The sequence below is a fragment of the Panthera uncia genome (assembly GCF_023721935.1).
Source record: "Panthera uncia isolate 11264 chromosome C1 unlocalized genomic scaffold, Puncia_PCG_1.0 HiC_scaffold_4, whole genome shotgun sequence".
NCBI classification, from domain to species: domain Eukaryota; kingdom Metazoa; phylum Chordata; class Mammalia; order Carnivora; family Felidae; genus Panthera; species Panthera uncia.
Window position 1 is genome coordinate 70,426,686 of NW_026057585.1, and position 19,327 is coordinate 70,446,012.

General features: G+C 44.7%; 1 protein-coding gene across 8 annotated transcripts in view; it reads left to right on the forward strand.

The window, feature by feature from the left end:
* The window catches only part of ERI3 (ERI1 exoribonuclease family member 3), a 127,594-nt gene that overhangs the window by 13,834 nt on the left and 94,433 nt on the right, over nt 1-19,327 (forward strand). For 5 of the 8 annotated variants that reach the window (XM_049617286.1, XM_049617284.1, XM_049617285.1 and 2 more), the window contains exons 3-4: nt 740-1,017; nt 19,170-19,286. In XM_049617286.1, coding sequence (XP_049473243.1) covers nt 740-1,017; nt 19,170-19,286 — 395 coding nt within the window. Of the gene's footprint in view, nt 1-739; nt 1,018-19,162; nt 19,287-19,327 lie in introns of those variants that run through there. The other 3 variants (XM_049617287.1, XM_049617289.1, XM_049617290.1) reach the window with 2 other exon arrangements.

Below are 19,327 nucleotides of genomic sequence, written 5' to 3' on the forward strand. Positions count from 1 at the left end.
AAAAAAAAAAAAAAAATCCCACAGTCATTCAGGGCCTCTAGTAGTGAGTATGTCTAAAGGCAGCAAATGTGGAGGCCTGAGGCTGTTGCCAGCTGTGCTCTCCAGGCGTCATTCATTCCCCCAGGGTGCCACTTACTGGTGTGGGGGCTGGGGAGTCACCAGCAAGCTCCCCTGTGATTGGCTGTGTTCCATTTCACCTTGGGAGAAGAGAGGAGGATATGTGGAGATGTGAGACAGGCTGGAAGGCCAGGGGCAAATGGTTTGTAATGGAGCTGAGGAGAGAATCTTGGGCGTTTTCCACTGTTTGTCTGAGTCTCCTTAGCTCCCAGGACTGATTGTGCAGCTGGGTCACCTCATGTTACTTTGGGAACCTTAGCTCTATGTTAACTGTTGCCACCTGAGAAATGACCACAGAATTTTTTTCTCTCTTTTGAACTTTAGAGCTCCGTTTAAAGATGAAGGCCAGCGTTGCAGGTTGTTTTGAGAATGATCTTGGAGACTCAGAGCTGTCATAATGCTGCAGCGGCCAGTATTAGGGTCTTGAACTTCAGTAATAAATACTGTTGATTTAGAAAAGGGGCCCAGAAACACTGGGGAGTGGTTCATGTTGTGTGACTATTCCTGAAGACCAGATGGAACAGGGCCACAGTGGGAGGGGAGTAACCCAGGCTCTTTGTTCTTTTTTTTTTTTTTTCTTTCTTTCTTTCTTTTTTTTTTTTTTAAACTTTCCTCCCCTAAGTTTTAGATGCTTCTGGATGTTCAATGCTAGCACCTTTACAGACTGGAGCAGCTCGATTTTCTTCATATTTACTTTCAAGAGCAAGAAAAGTGCTGGGCTCCCACTTATTTTCTCCCTGTGGTGTTCCGGAGTTCTGCTCCATATCCACCAGAAAACTGGCGGCCCACGGCTTTGGCGCATCCATGGCGGCAATGGTGCCCTTTCCTCCCCAGAGGTATCACTACTTTTTAGTGCTGGACTTTGAGGCCACGTGCGACAAGCCACAGATTCATCCTCAGGTAACTGTTGCATCATTGCTTCAGAAAAGGTGGGGTGGGCAAGGAGGGAGGGAGGATAGTCTTGCTTTTTGGGTTCCAGAGGAACTTTCTCATGTCTTCCTGGCTTTTAGCTACTCATCTGGAGTTCCTGCCTGGGAAACCGGACTTGGTTCAGGCATGCTAGGGTAAGGTAGACCTGAGAAGTCTCTGGAGAGAACTGGGCATATTGTTTCTCTCTGGTCTCAGCCTTTGGGAATCAAAATATTTCCTTTGGTCCCATCCTTTCTCTCTCCTTTCCCTTCCCTCCTTCCTTCTCCTGCTATTGCTGCATGTTCTTTTAAGGAATACTGTGGTAGTCAGCCTCAAGATGGCACCCGATGATCCTTGCCTCCTGATATTCATACCCTTGGTAGTTTCTCTCCCACACATCAGAGCTAGCCGTGTATAACCAATAGAACACAGTGGAAAGGACATTGTGTGATTTCTGAGGCTAAGCCATAAAAAGCACTATAGTTCACCTTGCTCTTTTGGATCGCTCACTCTGTAGGAAGCCAGCTGCCATGCATTGAGGACTCTCAGACAGCCTATGGAGAGGCATGGGTGTACAGGAACTGAGGTTCTTAGCTAAAAACCAGTACCAGCTTGCCAGTTGTGTGTCTTGGTGCCGTCTTGGAAGTGAATCCACCAGCCCCAGTGGACATCTGACTTCAACCTCAGGAGAGACCCTGGGCCAGGCTGGTCAGCTGAGCCATTCCTGAATTCTTGGTTTGCAGAAACTGTGAGAGATAAGAAATGATTAGTGATGTTTTGAACCAATGAGTTTGGGGATGATGTGTTTTGCAGCATTAGATAACCTGAAGAAGTACAACTGTTGGTCTGTTAGGAAAATTTCTTTGCTTCCTTTTTTTTTCTTAGTCATCAACTGTGTTCAGAGACTTTTTACAAACTTTTAAGGTAGTGCTACTAGGAAGCTTGGTTTAGCAGCAGAGAGGTACCTGTGCTTGCTGTTAGTTTTTGGGGAATGATTGGGAGCTGATGTGACAGTTCATTGTAGTGTGGGAACCTTGAGTATGCCCAGCTCTAGGACTGTAACTCTTCCCTATGGGGCTGGGCTATTAGGTGAGTAATTTTGGGATGTGTAGACATGTTAGTCTGGGAAAAGCTTTCAGTGGTAGGGTGGAGGGAGAAAAGGGGACTATAACATCAGGCACTTGGGAGACTGGAGGAGTGGGGTCCATTCAGAGATACTGGGTTCATTTCTCATGGTTGTTTTTTTTCCCATCAAGAGGTTCTATCTTTAGAATAGTAGATTATTTTCCATAAAGCAGATGCCACCACACTTTTACCTTCCTCTTTCTCTCTCCTCTTTCCTGTTCTACTGTCAAGTAGTGGTCTGTCTTTGGGAGTATCGGAATCAGGCCTGTGGAGGCTTGGGAAGACAGGAGCAGGATGAGGAGAATGTCCCGAGGGAAAGACCTTTGTATAAAAGGGAAGGAATGTGGTTTGGGTGCTACCTGAGCCACCTTAACTTTTTTAGCATCTTGCTCCTGCCCATGCTGTGGAGTCTTTTCTGCCTCCCCAAACTATTGGAGATTCTGTGGTGGGTGTGCCTGGGTGATGGGGTGGGAATTTGGGTTACATACGTTCTCTCGGGTTAGGAATCAGGGATCCGTATCCTAACATACCATATTATTTCCCTTACTGATGTACATTCCAATTACTGAGTAACCCCTAATGGGATGGGGGTCCAAAATCCAAGACATCCGTATTGCGTATGATTCATCCCTTTTCTGAACTCTCATGATCACTTGGCACGTCCTTGATGGCTTTTTCTGCGTTCTGCTTTCTGGCACATGCCTATGTATGTTTATTTCTGCATTTTTCAGTTAGATTATAAGCCCAGATAATTATGTAGCTCTGTTCTCTTGTCCTACAGAGGGTCCTGTCAATGTTGCTCAAGGTGAAGCCTGATTTATGCCTGAATTTGGTCTGTCAGTATCACCTTTCATCTCTCTTTCAAGGGCATTGTTCTACTTATTTATTTATTGCAATGCTGAAGATATAATGCAATACAGATTTAAATCCCACGTATCACCAACTTCCCACCCAGACTTAGGCACCACAGCCTTTCTGACCTAGGCTGAGGTAGGACTCCATGCCGTTTACCAGGATCTGGGCCTGATTAAAGATTATCTCCAGAATCAATGAACCCTGATGATGTGATTCCAAGGGCACTTAAAGAATTGGCTGCCCTGGTTCATTATTAGAAAGCATTAGCTGTTGCTTTAGAGAATTCAGAGAGAAGCATTTGCTGTCTTGCTTATCTTTAAAAGGGGAATACGAATGATCTTGGAAATTATAGACCCGTTAGTTTACTGTGATTCCAGAGAAGATACTTGACCTGATCGTCAGATAATCAATCAGCAAACAACTGGAAGAGCATAGGGTACTGAGTAATAACTTACATGGGTTTGTGAAGAAGAGCAAATCCTGTCAGATCAATCTAACTTCTTGCTGTGACATAGTGATGGATTTGAGTGGATCTGGGGTAAGTGATAAATGTAATGCATCTCTACTTCATTAAGCCTCCACAATGCTGTGATCAACAGGTAGGAAGGTGAGTTTGGGGCCAGGCAGCTCTGTTGGACTACCCATTGGACCATTTTCAGGAAAGGAATGGGTAGTTCAGGAGTGATTTGAAACTTGTTTGTGGCAGCTTAGAGCCTCTCTGTCTCTTAAAAAAAAATCTTCTATAAAGTTTGCAGGTAGCAGGATCCTGATAGGATTCAGGGAAATTTTGGAAGATGCAGTGGAGAAGGTAACAGTCCTACATAGGACAGCATCCTTCCCCTGAGGTCATCCTTCTACTGAGGTCATCATTAGAGCCTCTGTGCTGTTTAGGTCTTTCAGTCAGCAGGGGCAGTGGAGAAATTGGAAAAGCTCAGGAAAAGAGGGAAAACAAATCATTAGGGGCACAAAAATAGGACTTAGAAAAGAAATAGAATATGGTTTTGGTGACTGATTTCTTGTCCAGACTAAATAAATTCATCATACGGGAAGTAGTTGTTCCAAGGAGTATAATAATAACTTGCTCCTCATTTTAATAAAGATTAAAAAAAAGAAATGTATTTATTTATTTTTTGTTTGTTTTTTAGTGTTTATGCATTTATTTTGAGAGGGAAAGAGAGCGAGCAAACACGAGTTGGGGAGGGATAGAGAGAGAGGGAGAGAGAGAATCCCAAGCAGACTCCACTCTGTCAGCGCTGACCGGACCCAGCACAATGCAAGCCTTGATCCCACAGACTGCAAGATCACAACCCGAGCGGAAATCAAGAGTTGGTTGCTCAACCAACTGAGCCACCCAGGCGCCCCCAAAAAGAAATGAATTTAAATGGAAACCGGAAAGATTGAGATTTTGGATGAGAATGAAAATGAACTCTTAACAAGAGACAGGAAAAGGACTAGAAGATGGGCTGCAAGTTGAATCAGCCCTCCCTAGTGTTCTTTCAGAATGGGCTACCCACTTGGCAGAGACACTTTATGGGCAAGGGCTGCATGCCTCCTGTGGATGGACTTGGGACTGAATCAGATCATCCCAGCTCTCCTCCTGCCTAGCTCCCAGTTGCTTTCAAATACTCGAGTCCTCTGCATTGTACATTTCTGATCCTTATGGGAGTGTGCCATTACCCCTTGGGGGTGGAAGAGGCAGAAACAAGTTTGGGGCCAGGATCTTTCTGGATGCTTGGCATGGGGTTCATTTTTCTGATCTGTCTCTGATCTTCAGAAGTCCCTGAATCAGCTTATTGGGACTGTCCTAAAGGAATGGCGTTGTGAAAACTAACAAGTGTAAGCTCTGTTATACTTGGGTGAGTAACAGTATTGGTTATAAACATGGTAAAACATCTGGTATTTTCCATTTATCATCATTTTTGCTGTTTATTCTTGCACTTTGTTCAGCTAGGTGAAACTGGAGTGGTCTGTTTGCCCGTAAAAGGCTTCACTTTCTGGTTTTTGCACTCTTTGTTTTACGTTTTGATTCAGATTAACATGATAGATATTGGCTGAATATGAGACTTTTACATTTGAAAACATTTTTTCACTTAAATGTTAATTTAGGTGGTTTAAGTTGCTTTAGAGACTCTCAATTTGAGAAATACAATTCCTTTCTTGCTTTAGGAATCATTTCCTGATAGGGAAGTAGGTTTTTATCTGGTTTAGGAGAATCCTGACTCCTTTGTCCTGGCTAGCAGGAGTTCGTGTTGCTCATTTTGGTGTGGATGTGCATGGAATAATGGTGGTTGTGACCCTAAGGCCCAGGAAGCAGCCTGAAAGCTTTGGTGGGATCTTTGATTGTCCATCTTTAACCTGGGGGCAGGTTCTTTCACCACCTTAGTATTTAGAAAGGAACAAAAGCAAATGTAAGTGAGGACAATGAGGTATAGGCCACAGCACAAGGAGAAAAGAAGTAACCTCAGCTATCCGGATGGCCAAGGAGAAGGTAGCCCAGCTCTCCTTATCTGGGGAGCCATGTCCTAGCTGCTGCCTGCCCTGCCTCCCTGGGTGCCCTCTGGCTGGGCATCAGGTTCTGGGGTGTAGTCTTTTTTCTCACTGATCTGCGGCAGCCCTGCCGACTGTTTTCCTTCTCATCTGTATTCAAGTGCCCATAACTTGGGAGAAAAATGACCTTTGGGGTTGAGGTTTTCTAGTATTTGGTCTTTGTCCACAGGGGCTTTTTTTTTTTTTTTTTTTTTAGGAAACCTTGAAGAAACTCCATCTGCATTTTGAGTTAGAACCATGAGTAAAGGAGTTTCTTTTTTATAGAAAATTGTCCAGATGCTGGGTTATTTGGGGAGGGGGGGGTGGGGGAAGTTTCATAGTGACAGGAGAAGGAATAATATAGAAGAGAGGCATTTGGAGGATTTCAGTATGACTTAGAACTGGTACATCATTATTAGTCCTTTGTGAGAGAGACATTTTGGAAAACTTCACAGGAAATTGGTTAAGATCCCTACAAATCAAACTATATCGATTCCCTTCTTTATTTAGGGCTGAAAGGCAGAATCCCCCTACCACCTACCCCCTCCCCCATCCAGTGTGCACACATGCACACCACTCTTACCGTGTGCTACCTTGGTTCCTGTACACTCCCAAGTGGACAGAAAGGCAGTTCCCTAGAGAAAGAACCCATTCTTCCCTCCCCATTCACTTGTCCTAGTCACAGCCCCTCCAAGTAGGAGGGGTCTGGCCAGGGTTTTTATTGCAAGGGCCCGGTTGTTGGGTTGTGGTCCATCTGCCTGTGGCCCCAAGTCAGCCTGCATTTTTTTCTGTACAGACAGGCAAAGGCGCTGACGCTATTCTTCTAAACTGGGAAATGAAATGCAAAACCGACGTTAATGTAACATTATGGTTGAGATTAAATGCACCAAAATCAGGAAATTCAAAGTTATGCTTCCCACAGCAACTATAACTCAGCCTCATCTGGCGTGTGTAGTATTTTGTGTTAGTGCGGATGGTGTTATATGTTAAGACATTAAAGTTAACACCATAAGCAGAGCACAAAATGCTTGAGGGGGCTGAGTTATGACGACTGTGTGAGCTGTAAGTGTTCTTGCACAGGCTCCCGACTCCTGGTATAATTTTTCCCTTGCCCATCAGACCAATTATTGCCTTTCTTTTTACTTATATCTCTGCTTTAACACGCCCTTCTTCCAGGGTCACCATAAATGAATTCCTCTATTGGTGGCCAGTGATGGTGGTAGGAATGGGACAGCCCACTAGGCCCTTTTGTCCCTTTTGTTGCTGCCTCCATAAAAGTGGTGCTTCCCCCTCCATCTCCAAAAGCCCCCCCCCTTCACGGGCTGCTGTTTCCTGGTGGTCCCTCATAGGGACCCCCCCCCCTCCCCACCTCCCCGCTGTCCCTTTTCTTTGACTGTCACTGTAGCTCCTCACAACCACTCCCCAAATGGGAACAAGCATTTGCTGTGTTCAGGTTTTGGCCCTGTTGTAACTTCACGTGAGAGCTGAAGGGGCCCTTCTTTATTTGGAGCAGACATAGCAATGTAGAAGTAAAATATACATCCCAGGGAGTGGAGCACTGATGCATGGTGGTGCTGCCTTATGTGTTTGGCATAGCAGAGGTACAGATCGAAGTGGGTTTATTTGCTCTATTCAGCCTGCTTCTCTATCTTCCTCAGGGTTTATACCTTCAAGCTGCTGTGGTGTGTAGTTAGGGCTATGGAGTTGCCTGGGGGTGGGACCAGGAACTTTCCTTGGGGAGCATTGGGTCATTGGTAACAAAATCACCACATAATTTAGTACAAATCAAGAAACCTCCCCCTAGCCTCTTATTATCCTGGTGGCCTCCCCAGGGCTGACACAGCTGTTGGAATGCAGATTTTGTTAGACACTGGGCTAAGGTTGGTGGTGGGGAAGAGTTCTAAAGAATAGAGCCATTGATAAATGATGAATGAAATCAGGGACTGTAAATGAACAGTGACACTGAGCTGCCCTTTAATCAAGTAAGCAAAGGAATGGGGAGGACCTTATTCTCTGTAACTACCTTAGAGGCAATGCAAAGGCCTCTCTTTACTCTTGGGTTAGTAACTTCAAGCTCTGTATTAGATGCTGGGGACATAGAAACAAGTAAGAAATGATTCCTACCCTCAAGGAGCTCATAGTCTAGGAGGGTAAACCTACATGTAACCACTGTTAAGTATTTGATTACATCACGTAGTTAAGTACTTGGTGCAGTGGGGACTCAAAGAATGATCAACCCTGCTCACAATGTGGAGGAGAGGTCACATGGGCTTCATGTTAAGAGAAATTTAGGAGATTTAAGAGGCCAAGTCGGCCTGTGGCCTCTCAGAACTTTTACAGCAGGAATGAAAGAAGGTGCTCACAGAGTAAGCCACGATGAATTGGCCTAAGTCTGAAAAACTGACCTGGATTGCAGGGTCGTGTGTGGGAGTGCTGAAGATGAGGAAGAGGGAGAATGAAGACTTTGTACGTGGCAAATATTTCACTGTTTGGTTAGTAGGATTATCTGTATTGGTTATATGGTGCTTCTCACATTCAAGCTAGCAGGCAGGTCTTATTGGGATGTTGTGAGAGTGTAAAGGCCAGAAGAGGTTTGAGAGAATTTTAGCCAATAAAGTATGGGCCAAAATGTAAGGGTCAGCATAAAAATATATAAACTGAGAGAAAAAAAATACGTAAGCTGAGGCCCTGAATCATTGTCAGGGGAAGCTAATCCAACTGCTATTGAAGGTAGCACAGGGTTGGGCTACTTGGCCTTTTGGCGGAAGCAAGGGCTGGAGAATGACATGGCACCTCCCTCTGACCTCCAAAAGTATTGGCAGTTTGGATTTGGATCTGCTAGACATCCCTTGGGAAGACCCACCTTCCATAGACCATGGAGGTTTAGACCCTTCAAACAGATAAAGAGCTGGCTGACTAACATTGAGGGATGAGATGGAAGGATTAATGAAGAAATAGACCTGGGTGACAAGAGAAGATGTGCTAGAGCAGAGGTGACTGGAGGGCATAAGGTTGTAGGGGGTGGTGAGCTCTCCCTCTGAGCAGCAGCAACAGATACACAGCCATAGAAAAAAAGCAGGTAGTGGAGATGTGAAATCCAGGGTAAGTCCATAGGCTTCACTTCTCCCTGCCTCCATCCTGTCTTGTTTTTCTTCTCCCCCAATATTGATTACATTTCTTGCTTTGTAGACTGATCCCAGTTGTTTGACATGAGGAAACTGATATTAGGAGATGCCTTTTCCATCTCTTTGTCTTGTTGGGGAAAAGGATCCTGCATCATTTTGATTAAGATGCCATTGGGGTAACTATTTTTTATTCTCTTATCCTGGGTGTTCACAATACTTAAAAAAACCCCACAGCTATACATTTATGTGATGAGTTTTGAGCTCTAGCTGTGAAAATTGAGTCTTAGCCTAAAAGCCTGAAACAAGAGTATTCCCAGATTGACACTAGCTCCCCAGCCTGGCAGGTCTGCAGCAGAAGGGTGAGCAGGCTGGAACAGGCAGAGAAGGGTTTGTGTGTATAGAGTGCTGCCACGGGCAAAGCCCTGTTAGGTGCTGAGAGAATCAGAAAGAAGGTAAGTAGACTCTGGAGGGAGAGACAAACATCAGCGAAGCTTTTAATTTGATGTACACGTACCTTGGAATAGGTTGCTGTTTTGGTCCTATCCCTGTATGTAGTGGCTAATGGGAGATCTTGGTCTGTGGGCAGCAAAACAGATCTGTTACATGAGCAGTGCAGTTCTGTTCCAGTGCTGTGGTATCTAGTATCCAGTGGTAGTATCTGGTAGTACGTGTTCCAGTGCTGTGGTATCCAGTGCTGAGTATCTAGTCCTAGGGAGGCCCTTTTAGCCAAGGTTTGGTCTAAAGTCTAAATGCTGGCAGAAGTTCTTATGTGGAGCTGCTGATGTTGCTGAAAGGAAAGGAGCGTACCAAGTCCACAGTGAGGCTGGGAGGCAAAGTTGGTGAGCCAGAAGAGGAAGTGTGAAGGTGTTGTTGAATGGAATAGAAGAAACAGATGTTGCAAGCCAGGGTTCATGGGAATGGAGTGAAAGTGTTCTAAGGGGTTAAAAATGGACGTGGGGAACCTGATTAGGAGGCATTATTTGAAAGTGATGTTAGTAGGTTAGACTAAGGCAGTGATGGTAGGGATGGAGAGAAGAAATTATGTGTTGTAGCTTTTAGATGTGCTCGGGGGGAAAATGAGCTTGAGAACCATGCTTTGAAGTAGCTTGTAGCTCATTTGGATACTGGTGGGCTCCTAAGAGTCAGTGGTACTAAGAGATTTGGCAAGGGTAAAGATGGAACCTATGATTGTTGTAAATGGGGTGCTCTGAACTGAAGATCTATACTAAGGAGATCTGATAAGGCGAGTTCTGTAGTGGTGATATAAGTAGGATCTTTTAAAAAACATTTTTTTTTAATGTTTATTTATTTTTGAGAGAGACAGAGTGTGAGTGGGGGAGGGGCAGAGAGAAAGGGAGACCAAAGCCGGAGCAGCCTCCAGGGTCTGAGCAAGCGGTCAGCACAGAGCCTGACTCAAGGCTCGAACTCACAAACTGTGAGATCATGACCTGAGCCAAAGTCGGACGCTTAACCAACTGAGCCAGTAGGATCTTTTTGATCCTTGTTTGGTCCTATCTAAGGGAGGTAAGTAGTAATGATTAGGTAATTGGATGATAACCGGAAAGAAAGCTTGGAACCTTGTTCTCCAAAAGTGTGATAGAACTGAGAGCCACGGCTTAAGAGTGTGGTGTTTGGAAATGGAGTCCAGGGACTCTGTCTGCATTGTTGACAAGTTTTTTTGTTTTGTTTTGTTTTCCCCAGTGCTAGTAGCATTTGAATGAAAGGCCAACTAATAGACTGGAAGGGATTGGTAGTTAGTTGGGGATGGCGGAACTAGGGACTGAAGAATGGCATATGAAACATGCCATTTTGATCAGGTATACTTTTACTAGAAAGGTAAGTGACTAGAGAAACAAGGCCAGGGTAGGCCTTAAAAGGAAGTTCATGGTAGTTGGTTGATGTTGGTAAGGAATCCTTAGCGTGGTGCCTCAGGATCTTGTGAGAATTGACTGTGATCCTTTTCCAGATCTGTGGCCAAAGTTAGGTCTTTCTCAAGAAGTCTTCATAGGAGAAGTATCCAGTCCTGCTTTTTGATTCATTTGGACAGAAGGAAGGTAATTTTCTGGAGAGCATAGTGTGAGTGCTCTGTGGGTAGCTGATGCCCCGATCTTGACAATATTTGTCAAGGGAGCAAGCATTGTCGTGAAAGAAGACCTCTTGCTAGTTCCCTAACAGAGAGGTGCCAACTTCCTCAATAAAGTTCTGGGATGTTCTGGGATGTGACATGCCAATTTTTCTCCCCTGGATTGTGGCAGCAAGGAGAATGAAGTTTCTGATGGCAAGAACCAGGAGTGGTTGGGAGATCTAAAGGGCTTGTCCCAGGTGCTTGAAAGTGGGCCAAGTAAGGGTTTGATGTGAGAAAGGAACTGACACCTGTGGCTCAGATTCTCACTTGGTCAGTATATCTGTGATCAGGAGGTAGTTTCATAAATGTTCTAGACTATATCTTTGTTATTCAAAGTGTGGTCTAACAGCCAGCAGCATCCTCATCATCTAGGAGCTTGTTAGAAATGCTTGTTAGAAATATCAGGCCCTAATCCAACACTAAATACAATCTGTAATTTGACAAGAGTTTTGGATAACTTGAAGTCTGAGAAACACTGCTCTAGTCTAAACCAATGGTTCTCAAACTTTAGCAATCAGAATTGTGATCAGAATCATCTGGAAAGCTGGCCACAGATTGCTGGTCCCACCCTCAGGGTTTCTGATCCAGAGTCTGGGGCAGAGGCCAGGAATTTGCATTTCTAATAAACTCCCAAGTGAGGGGATGCTCCCTGTGAGGGAACAGGCTTTGAGAACCACTGACCTCCCTAGCTTTTTCGTCTGTAAAATAAGACAGTGATTCCTGCCTGCCTTACAGAGATATAGGATCAAATGAGCCAATGTGTGAGAAAAGTATTCAGTTCATCGTAGGCAGGATGTCAATCTGTGTATTGCTTGCTCCGTGGTCAGTGATTTTAAAAATCTGTCATGCCAGCACAACTGTTTCCCTGTCCTGGCTTCTGGCCAGCAGCAATGGTCAGAGAACAGGAAATCTGTGAAGTACCCCATGGGAATACAGTCTTCTGTGGAGAGACTAGTAGTCCCTTCAGGAGCGGGTCCTCCTGAAGCCCAGTCAGCTTCTCAGGTCTCCTACCCAAGTTGCCTACCAGAGCCTCTTTCTGGTGGGGCAGCCTGGTCCTGTCTTGATCACCTGTTATCCCAGGGTAGTGGATCTTTAGTGCAGTATTTGTGCTGATTGGGAAAATGTCCTTTGTCTAACCAAGCCTCTGATTTTATCTTGTGATACTGAGTACATTACATGACTTTCCCTCACCATACTGGTTGATTAAATGAACAGGCATTGGGTGCATGTGGCCAAGTCCCATAATGTGTACTCTGGACCTCCAGAGTGAGGGAAACTAAGGTAGAGGTTCTTCTGATAAGAAGTAATATAGCATAATGGTTCAGAGCATAGAATGATCCAGAGCTGGACTCTGGATTTGAGCCTAGACTCCACCACCTACTAATGGTATGACTTGCCTTGGGCAAGTTAGTTGTACTTTTTATGCCTCAGTTGCCCTGTTGCCAAAAAGGGGTTAATAGCACCAATCTTGGGGTGCCTGGGTGGCTCCATCGGTTAAACATGCTACTCTTGATTGCGGCTCAGGTCATGATCTCAGGGTTCGTGAGTTCAAGCCCTGCATTGGGCTCTCTGCTCTCAGTGCATAGCCTGCTTTGGATCCTCTTTCTCCCTCTCTGCCCCTCTTTTTCTCACTCTCTCAAAAATAAACAAACATTTAAAAATATATGAAAAAATATATATTAGCACCAGTCTCAGGACTGTTGGGAGGATGAGATATAGGTGCTTAGAATAGTGCCTGGCATGTAATAGCTATAGGAGTTAGCTCTTACGAGTAGAATTAGCACTAGTAGTATTCTTACTCATGGCTTCATTGCAAGGTATTGGGGAATAGCGGGTGGCTGGGAAGCAGGCCCTGCTTTGGGAAGCGTAGAGAAAGCCTTTAGGCCCTCTATCAACATAGTAGGTAGAGCTTAGGCACCCCCAGAGAGTTTTTTTTTCCTCCACTGGAATGGTAAGTTAGACTTGAGACTTTCCATTTCCATGACTTCCCTTAGTGCTGCCTCTGGTGGGCCTCTCCTGCGTACAACCCCAAGATTTGCTTCAATTAATTTTATGACAAATACGTATACAGGTAGCTACAAAGAAATCGTTTGGTCGTTTGCTGCCCTAAAGGGTCAGCTTCACAGAGGCCACTAATATCTGCAGTTATTTACAATTGAGTATGTAAAAATGCTTGAACTGTGGCTGATCCACAGTCATGTAAGGTAGACACATAGATGCACACTACTGGGTGAAGATGCAGTTTTGAAAACTTTTGGTCTCAATTTATTGTATTATGTTTTTTTTTTAATTCAGATTTCAATAAAAGCAAATTATACATCACTCCGCACACTCCCCCCCTCCCCCCCCCCAATAAAGAATAGCAGTGTCTATTTTCAGCCTCTTTTCTACATTTTAATTGCTTTGGGGTCTATGGGGATAGTGAAAAGGGACATGTAGGTGAAAATCAGCCTTTTAAAGCTCTGATTTTTTACCCTTCCTTGTCCTGAAACTTCGAGCATCAGCTCTCATCTGTCAAAGTGTAAATCAGCAATTAAAACCCAAACAGCCAAATGCCAAAGATGACCCGAAGCACAAAGCAACTGACAAACAAGTCCGGACAAATCGACGGGTAATTTATAAGCTTTGCCCTAAAATCTAATTATTTGGCAATTCGAATTTGCAGCCAGCCAGGGCTCGGCAATAAATTTAACCCGCCATAAATTATTTAGGAGCAGGCTGTGGTGTAAATCAAAACCACGAGTGTTTGTTTAAGAAATAAGCTCCTTGTGCATAAAATGTCTTTTTTTTCCCCCCAAGGGAGAAACTGTTAAGCAAACCGTGCCCTGTTCCGTTGCCCAGTGCAGCCCTCACTTCCCCCTCTCAACTTCTCCTCTTCCCTGTGGCCAGGAGGTACCTTGATCCCTTGGAGGAAAGCCTGCCTTTGCATGGGATTTGTAGCCCAAAACGAAGTATTTGCATAAAACTCATGATTTTGCCACATACTGCTTTTTCTACCTCGTGGTGTGATGTTGTTTTTGGATTTATCAAACCTTTCTGTGCACATTCTGGAATTTCCTTCATAGGATAGAGGGAAGGTATAGATTAGTTGTTACCATTTCTAAATCGAAGGAATGCCAGTTCCTAGGTTGAGAGGAGGAAGCCATGAGAAATGATCTGCTGATTCCCTTATTTCATACAGGACCATAGAACCATCAGCTCAGGCAAAGGAGAACTTGTGCTTTGAAAAAAAAAAAAAAAAAGGTCTGTAAGAACACTATACTATTAAAACTTCTGTCCCATTGTCAAGAAATTCCAGCAGTCCAACCTAAGTCCCTTCTGCTTAAAATCCTTCTGTTGTTGTTCTATCTTCAAATACAATCTTATCACTGAGGACAATTTAGTTGAAGGGAATTTGAATACCCTGAAAGCAACCTACACATTTATTTCTTGTAATCTACTGATTGTAGGTGTGAAATTTCATTTGGACCACTATTGCAGTTTTGTCCTGAGACAAATATTTACTTGGTGCTTCCTTTTTATGTGTCTTTCCTCCCCTTAAAAAAACAAAGAAAGGTTTGCTGTTGTCATTTTATTGAGGGAGACAGCGGATAGAGTGGGTTTGAAACCATGGATACTTTCAAAACTCCAAATTCTGAGGCTTCTGTCTTGAGTTGTCAAGTTGTGGCTAGTTCCCATCCACCATCAGCAGACCAGCTTTCTGAATCTATCATGCTCTACCTTTGGACAACCTAGTGGCGCAGGTAGCTTGTGGACAGTGTAGGGTGACTAGCTATTCCAGCTTTAACTCTGAAAGTTCTGTGTTCCAGGAAACCCTTGGTCTGGACAGACAGAAAACTGAGACATTGGTGGTTTGTAGCAGTGAAGGGAGGATGGGAGGCCACTTAAAGATGAGAGACAGGAAATGCTTTGGGGTGTTCTCTGTCTGGATTTGAATCCTCACTCCACCACCTACCATGTTTGTCACCTTCAGTAGATCACATCACCTCCCTGTTCCTGTGGAGAGCTCTGTAAAAGCAGAGATCTCTGTTAGAGCCGTGTGCTTGGCTTTTATCTTGCTGTTTATCCTCCCTTTTCACATGTTACTTACCAAAAGTGGAGAGAGCGAGGTTTGCATGCGAGAACAGAGCTTGTGCTGGCGAAGCAAACCTAGGGCTCCTGGCTCCCACCCTCCCCGAGCCCCGAGCATAGCACCATCTGCATCACTGCAGTTGCAGTGGAGCCTATGCAGCAGCGGTCCTCCAGGACTCTCTGCCCGCATAGTCCACGGTCTCTTGTACCTTGAGAGCAGCCTCTCTTCCTAGGAGGCAGACCAAGCTCACTAAAGACAACCTTTCAGACTGGAAGAATCAGCTCTTGACCCTTCAGATTTTGAAAGCTGTGAGTCCTGTTCTAAGTCTTATTTCCCCATTTGGAGTCCCACTTCTGCCCCTCACAAAGTGTGAAGCCTTGAGCAAGAGACCACTTCTTTTTTGGGCCTTAGTTTATCTGTAAAACAGGGATCATGACAATTGTTGTTAAGAGGTTTCAATGAGGTCGTTCCTGTTAAGCATTTAGCAGAGTGTCTGCCATGTAGTAAACAACAAATGGAAGGAATGAAATGATTCCATTTCCCAAGTGTCCCGAGGGTGTCAGAGCCAGCTCCTCTCTACCCCTTGCCCAGACTCCAAGCACCTCAGAGAGAGGAGCCACATCTTCTTGTATTTGTCTCTATGTCCACACCCAGCCCCTGCCTGGTAAATAGTAGGTGCTTAATAGTGTTGGTTTATGAGCTGCTGCTGCTGCTGCTGCTGCTGCTATGACCTATCTTCCAGGATTAATAAGGGTAAGATAAAGAAAATGTATTTGCAAGTATACTATAAATTGAAAGTCCTAATGCTCAGTATGTCCCTCCGCTAAGATACTTATCATAGTGCATTCTTCATTATTTGCTCAGTGTCTTTTCTGCTCACTAGCCTGTGCACCTCTCCAAAGCAGAGATACATCTCTCTGAATCCCACTGCAACACCTGTACAGTGCCCTGCACACAGTAGGTGCTACTCAGGTAGTTTAATTGAATGTAAATGACATACAGTTGTAAGGAATCGTGGAACTATTCTTAGGGGAAGAATAAAGGACTGGTAAATACATACTGGTTCTTTCCTTCCTGGTGCTACCTCCACACAAACAGACACTCATCTACTCCTAAAAACTTTTTCCCAGGGTACTGAGGAGATGGAGGGAAAAGGAGAGGCAGGAATAACAGTGTCTTTATCAGAGCAATTGCCTCCAGAAGCTAGTACTTAGGCACATCTTCATAAGCTCCTGGGTTGGAAGTTACTAAACCTGTAACTTTAGCATTCCCTTTCTGATCATTATGAGCTAAAAACTGTTGAAGTGTTTGGCATGCCCCAGGTGCACTGGCTGCAGAGTCATGTCAACTTGGTAGAGATTAGAGTTCCGCTCTCCTAAATGGACTGTTGGTGCCAGTATTTTGAGGTTCTGGGCTTGGTTGGGCAATCTTGGAAGGTAAGAAGTACCTAAGTGAGAGTCTTTCTGCTGACTCCTCATGGGGTCTTCTATCTCTCAGCTTCTCTTTGCATCCTCATTGGCTTAAATGAATATGCCTGTGTGCAAGGTCATTGTTACAATAGCTGATGGTGCTGAGAAAGGGCCTGTGCAAAGTCATGTTCTGAGATTGGCTCTTGAAAGTCCCTCTTCTTGATCTTAGGAAGAAGGCCTGGCTGATGGGCTAGTAACACTGGGCAGGTGTATTTATGATAGGTCCAATCCACCAAGTCCCTGGCCCCCAGGCATTTCAGGGATCTACTCTTCTTTTTGCTTGGAGCCTAGACTGGCTTGTTCCTCCTGTCTGGGAGGGTGATCCTGAGTGTGAGCACAGGTTGGCTCCATTTCCCTAGGGGCAAGGAAGCCAGCAGCAGGACAGTTTGAAGACAGAGGTGCAGTGGGGAAACCCAAAGGCTAAGTTTTCAGAGAATCTACTGGGGATGCTGACTTGGTGCTAGTCAAAGCAGGAGCTGAAGCGCTTACTATTTTATAATAAATACTAATGAAATTCTAGATCTATAATAACATTTCAGATATCTGAAACAAACCATGTGCTTGTAAAAAAGTGGGAAGAGATCAACTTTAAGCCATAAATTCTTGGTAATAGAGGGTTTTTTTTCTATTTATGTTTGATAGATATTTTTGTTTCCAGAGGAATGTCAACTCCTAATTTCATAATGTATCATGGGCTTAAGAAAATTGAATTTAATAAAAGCCAGAGATGAATGGCATCCTTAAAGGTCCCAACACTTGTCTTTATTAGCAGGACAAACTGCAGGTCTCCAAACACTGCTTCTCTCCAAATGAAAGTTTAAATGAAAAGTACAGTTGTGTCACAGGTTAAATTTCATTGTGGGCCCAGCTAACATTGTTAGTGAGGAGCTGGCTGTATTTGTTTCTTTAGACACCAGGGCAGCCAAACTCACCAGGCTGTGGAGCCCCTGTTGGGGAAGTGCTGCTCCCACACAGTGGGAGGATAGATCAGAAATTCGGGTGTCAGATGAGCCCCACCTCAGAGTTAGCGCTTGGAAATCTTTGATTTCTGATTTTTCAGGGGGACCAATGTGTATTTTGCTTGTATGTGTGCCTCAGTTTTATTTTTCAGCACGAAATTCTCCTCTCCCATCTCTGCTTAGTAGTGCTTTGTGAGGAATGAGAGAGGCCCGGGGAATTGGGATGAGTACCCCCCTCTCTTCGAGTTGGGAGGAAAGATACCACCTAATCTGAGCAGCAGCTAGGGCCTCCTTGCTGTGCCCCCTCTGCCTCAGCCTTGCTGCCCTTCCTATCTCCAGGGGCTCCTGTTAGCTTCCCCATCTTTGGGGATCAGCGCGGGGAGACCAGGCAAGCAGAACCTTTGAATTTCTCTGTTATGAAATCTGACTGCCTTGATTTGGTCTTCAGTCCTGCTTTTATGTGTTGGATAAAAATAGATGCTTTAAAAACAAGCGTGGTGGTATTACGTGTGTTTGAGGAAGAGGCTACCTGGCTGCCCTGGGATATCAAGGAGATCGGCCATTTCTTCCATCTTCCATCTCGTCCTTGTCCTGCATGCGGTCAGGTGTCCACAGCTTCTGTGCTGCTCCTCCAGGCTGTCCCCGGAGAGAACCAGTTTGCCTTGATTTTAGTGATATGAGAAAGGTCCCCTCCAAAACTGGGGACCTGGGGTAGGGATGCTGCTGGAGCTGACTGCTGGGGCCACGGAGGGGGCAAAGCTCCCCTTCTCTCTCTGCAGTGGAGGTCTTTTCCACATGCTAATTTTACTCGGAGGATTTTGCTTTTTATTTATTTTTTTTATTATTTCCTATTTGTCTCTTCCAGATGTTTTCAGGGCAGTTTTTTTGTGTTGTAAACTAATTCTATTCATGTTTTAAAAATTTATGAAAGCGCTAATAAAAATGTCAAAGTGGTAAAAATGTTAGCTTTTCCTCTGCTTTGATTAAATTTTGCAAACTGTTTTTGAATATTAAAAAGCAATAATTTTTTTTATTCTCTCTCCTCGCTTTCCCTCTTCTCTCTGGTGCGTGTGTGCTCTCCTGCCCTCTCCCCCCTCTGGTGCATTCCTCCCTTCCCAGGAGCGATGTATGAGGCGTGCTGCACAGCCAGCGTTCTGCAAGCCTGTTTGCACACCAGGACCTTGGTGCTGTGCATCTCTATTAAATAACGGAGACAAATTAATCTTAGAGACACCAAACAAATTGTCACTCCTCCTCCTTCTCTTCCATTACGTTCCAGTGGACTGGGAAGGGCTGGCTAAGTGATTGGGGGGAGCAGGCTGGGGGAGGGTGTACTGCCTGAAAGAAAGGTGGGAGGCACTAGCTCCTATTACTCTTACTCAGTTTTCTTCTTCTCTTTAGTATCCCCTTTGGCTTTATTTATTATTTATCTTTTCTTTTTTTTTTTTTTTTTAAATGAATGAAGAAACTCATCGGTTCTGCTTAAATTTAAATGTAGAGGGCTGTGATTGGTCCTGTGGCTGGAGATCCAGGCCCATCAGGGCAGAGGCCTAGGCAAGGGGGAGGAGTGGGGCTATTTTCATGGCCTCCAGTGAACAAGCCTCTGGCAGAGAACCAGTTGGGGAAACTGGGCAGCTTATACTACTGTCTTCTTTCCCCTTTCCAGAGACAGCAGGGATGGGGCATGTGTCTAGTCCTGGCCACCTGTGAGGGTGTTAACAGTGGGAAGGTTAGAATAAGAACTGAGCTGGCACTGTTACACTCAGTCTTGGGTCTGGCCTCGCAGGAGCTAATGAGTCCAAAACATTCCCTCATTCTTGACTCTGAGTTATGAAATGGTTGGTTAAAAAAACATATTCTTTTTTTTCTGTATCTTTGCCATTCCAGGAAATTATCGAGTTCCCCATCCTGAAGCTAAATGGTCGAACCATGGAGATTGAGTCTACCTTTCACATGTATGTCCAGCCTGTAGTCCATCCACAGCTTACTCCCTTCTGTACAGAGGTAAGGGCCCTGGAGCTGGGTAGCAGGGGCTGCTGGGACGG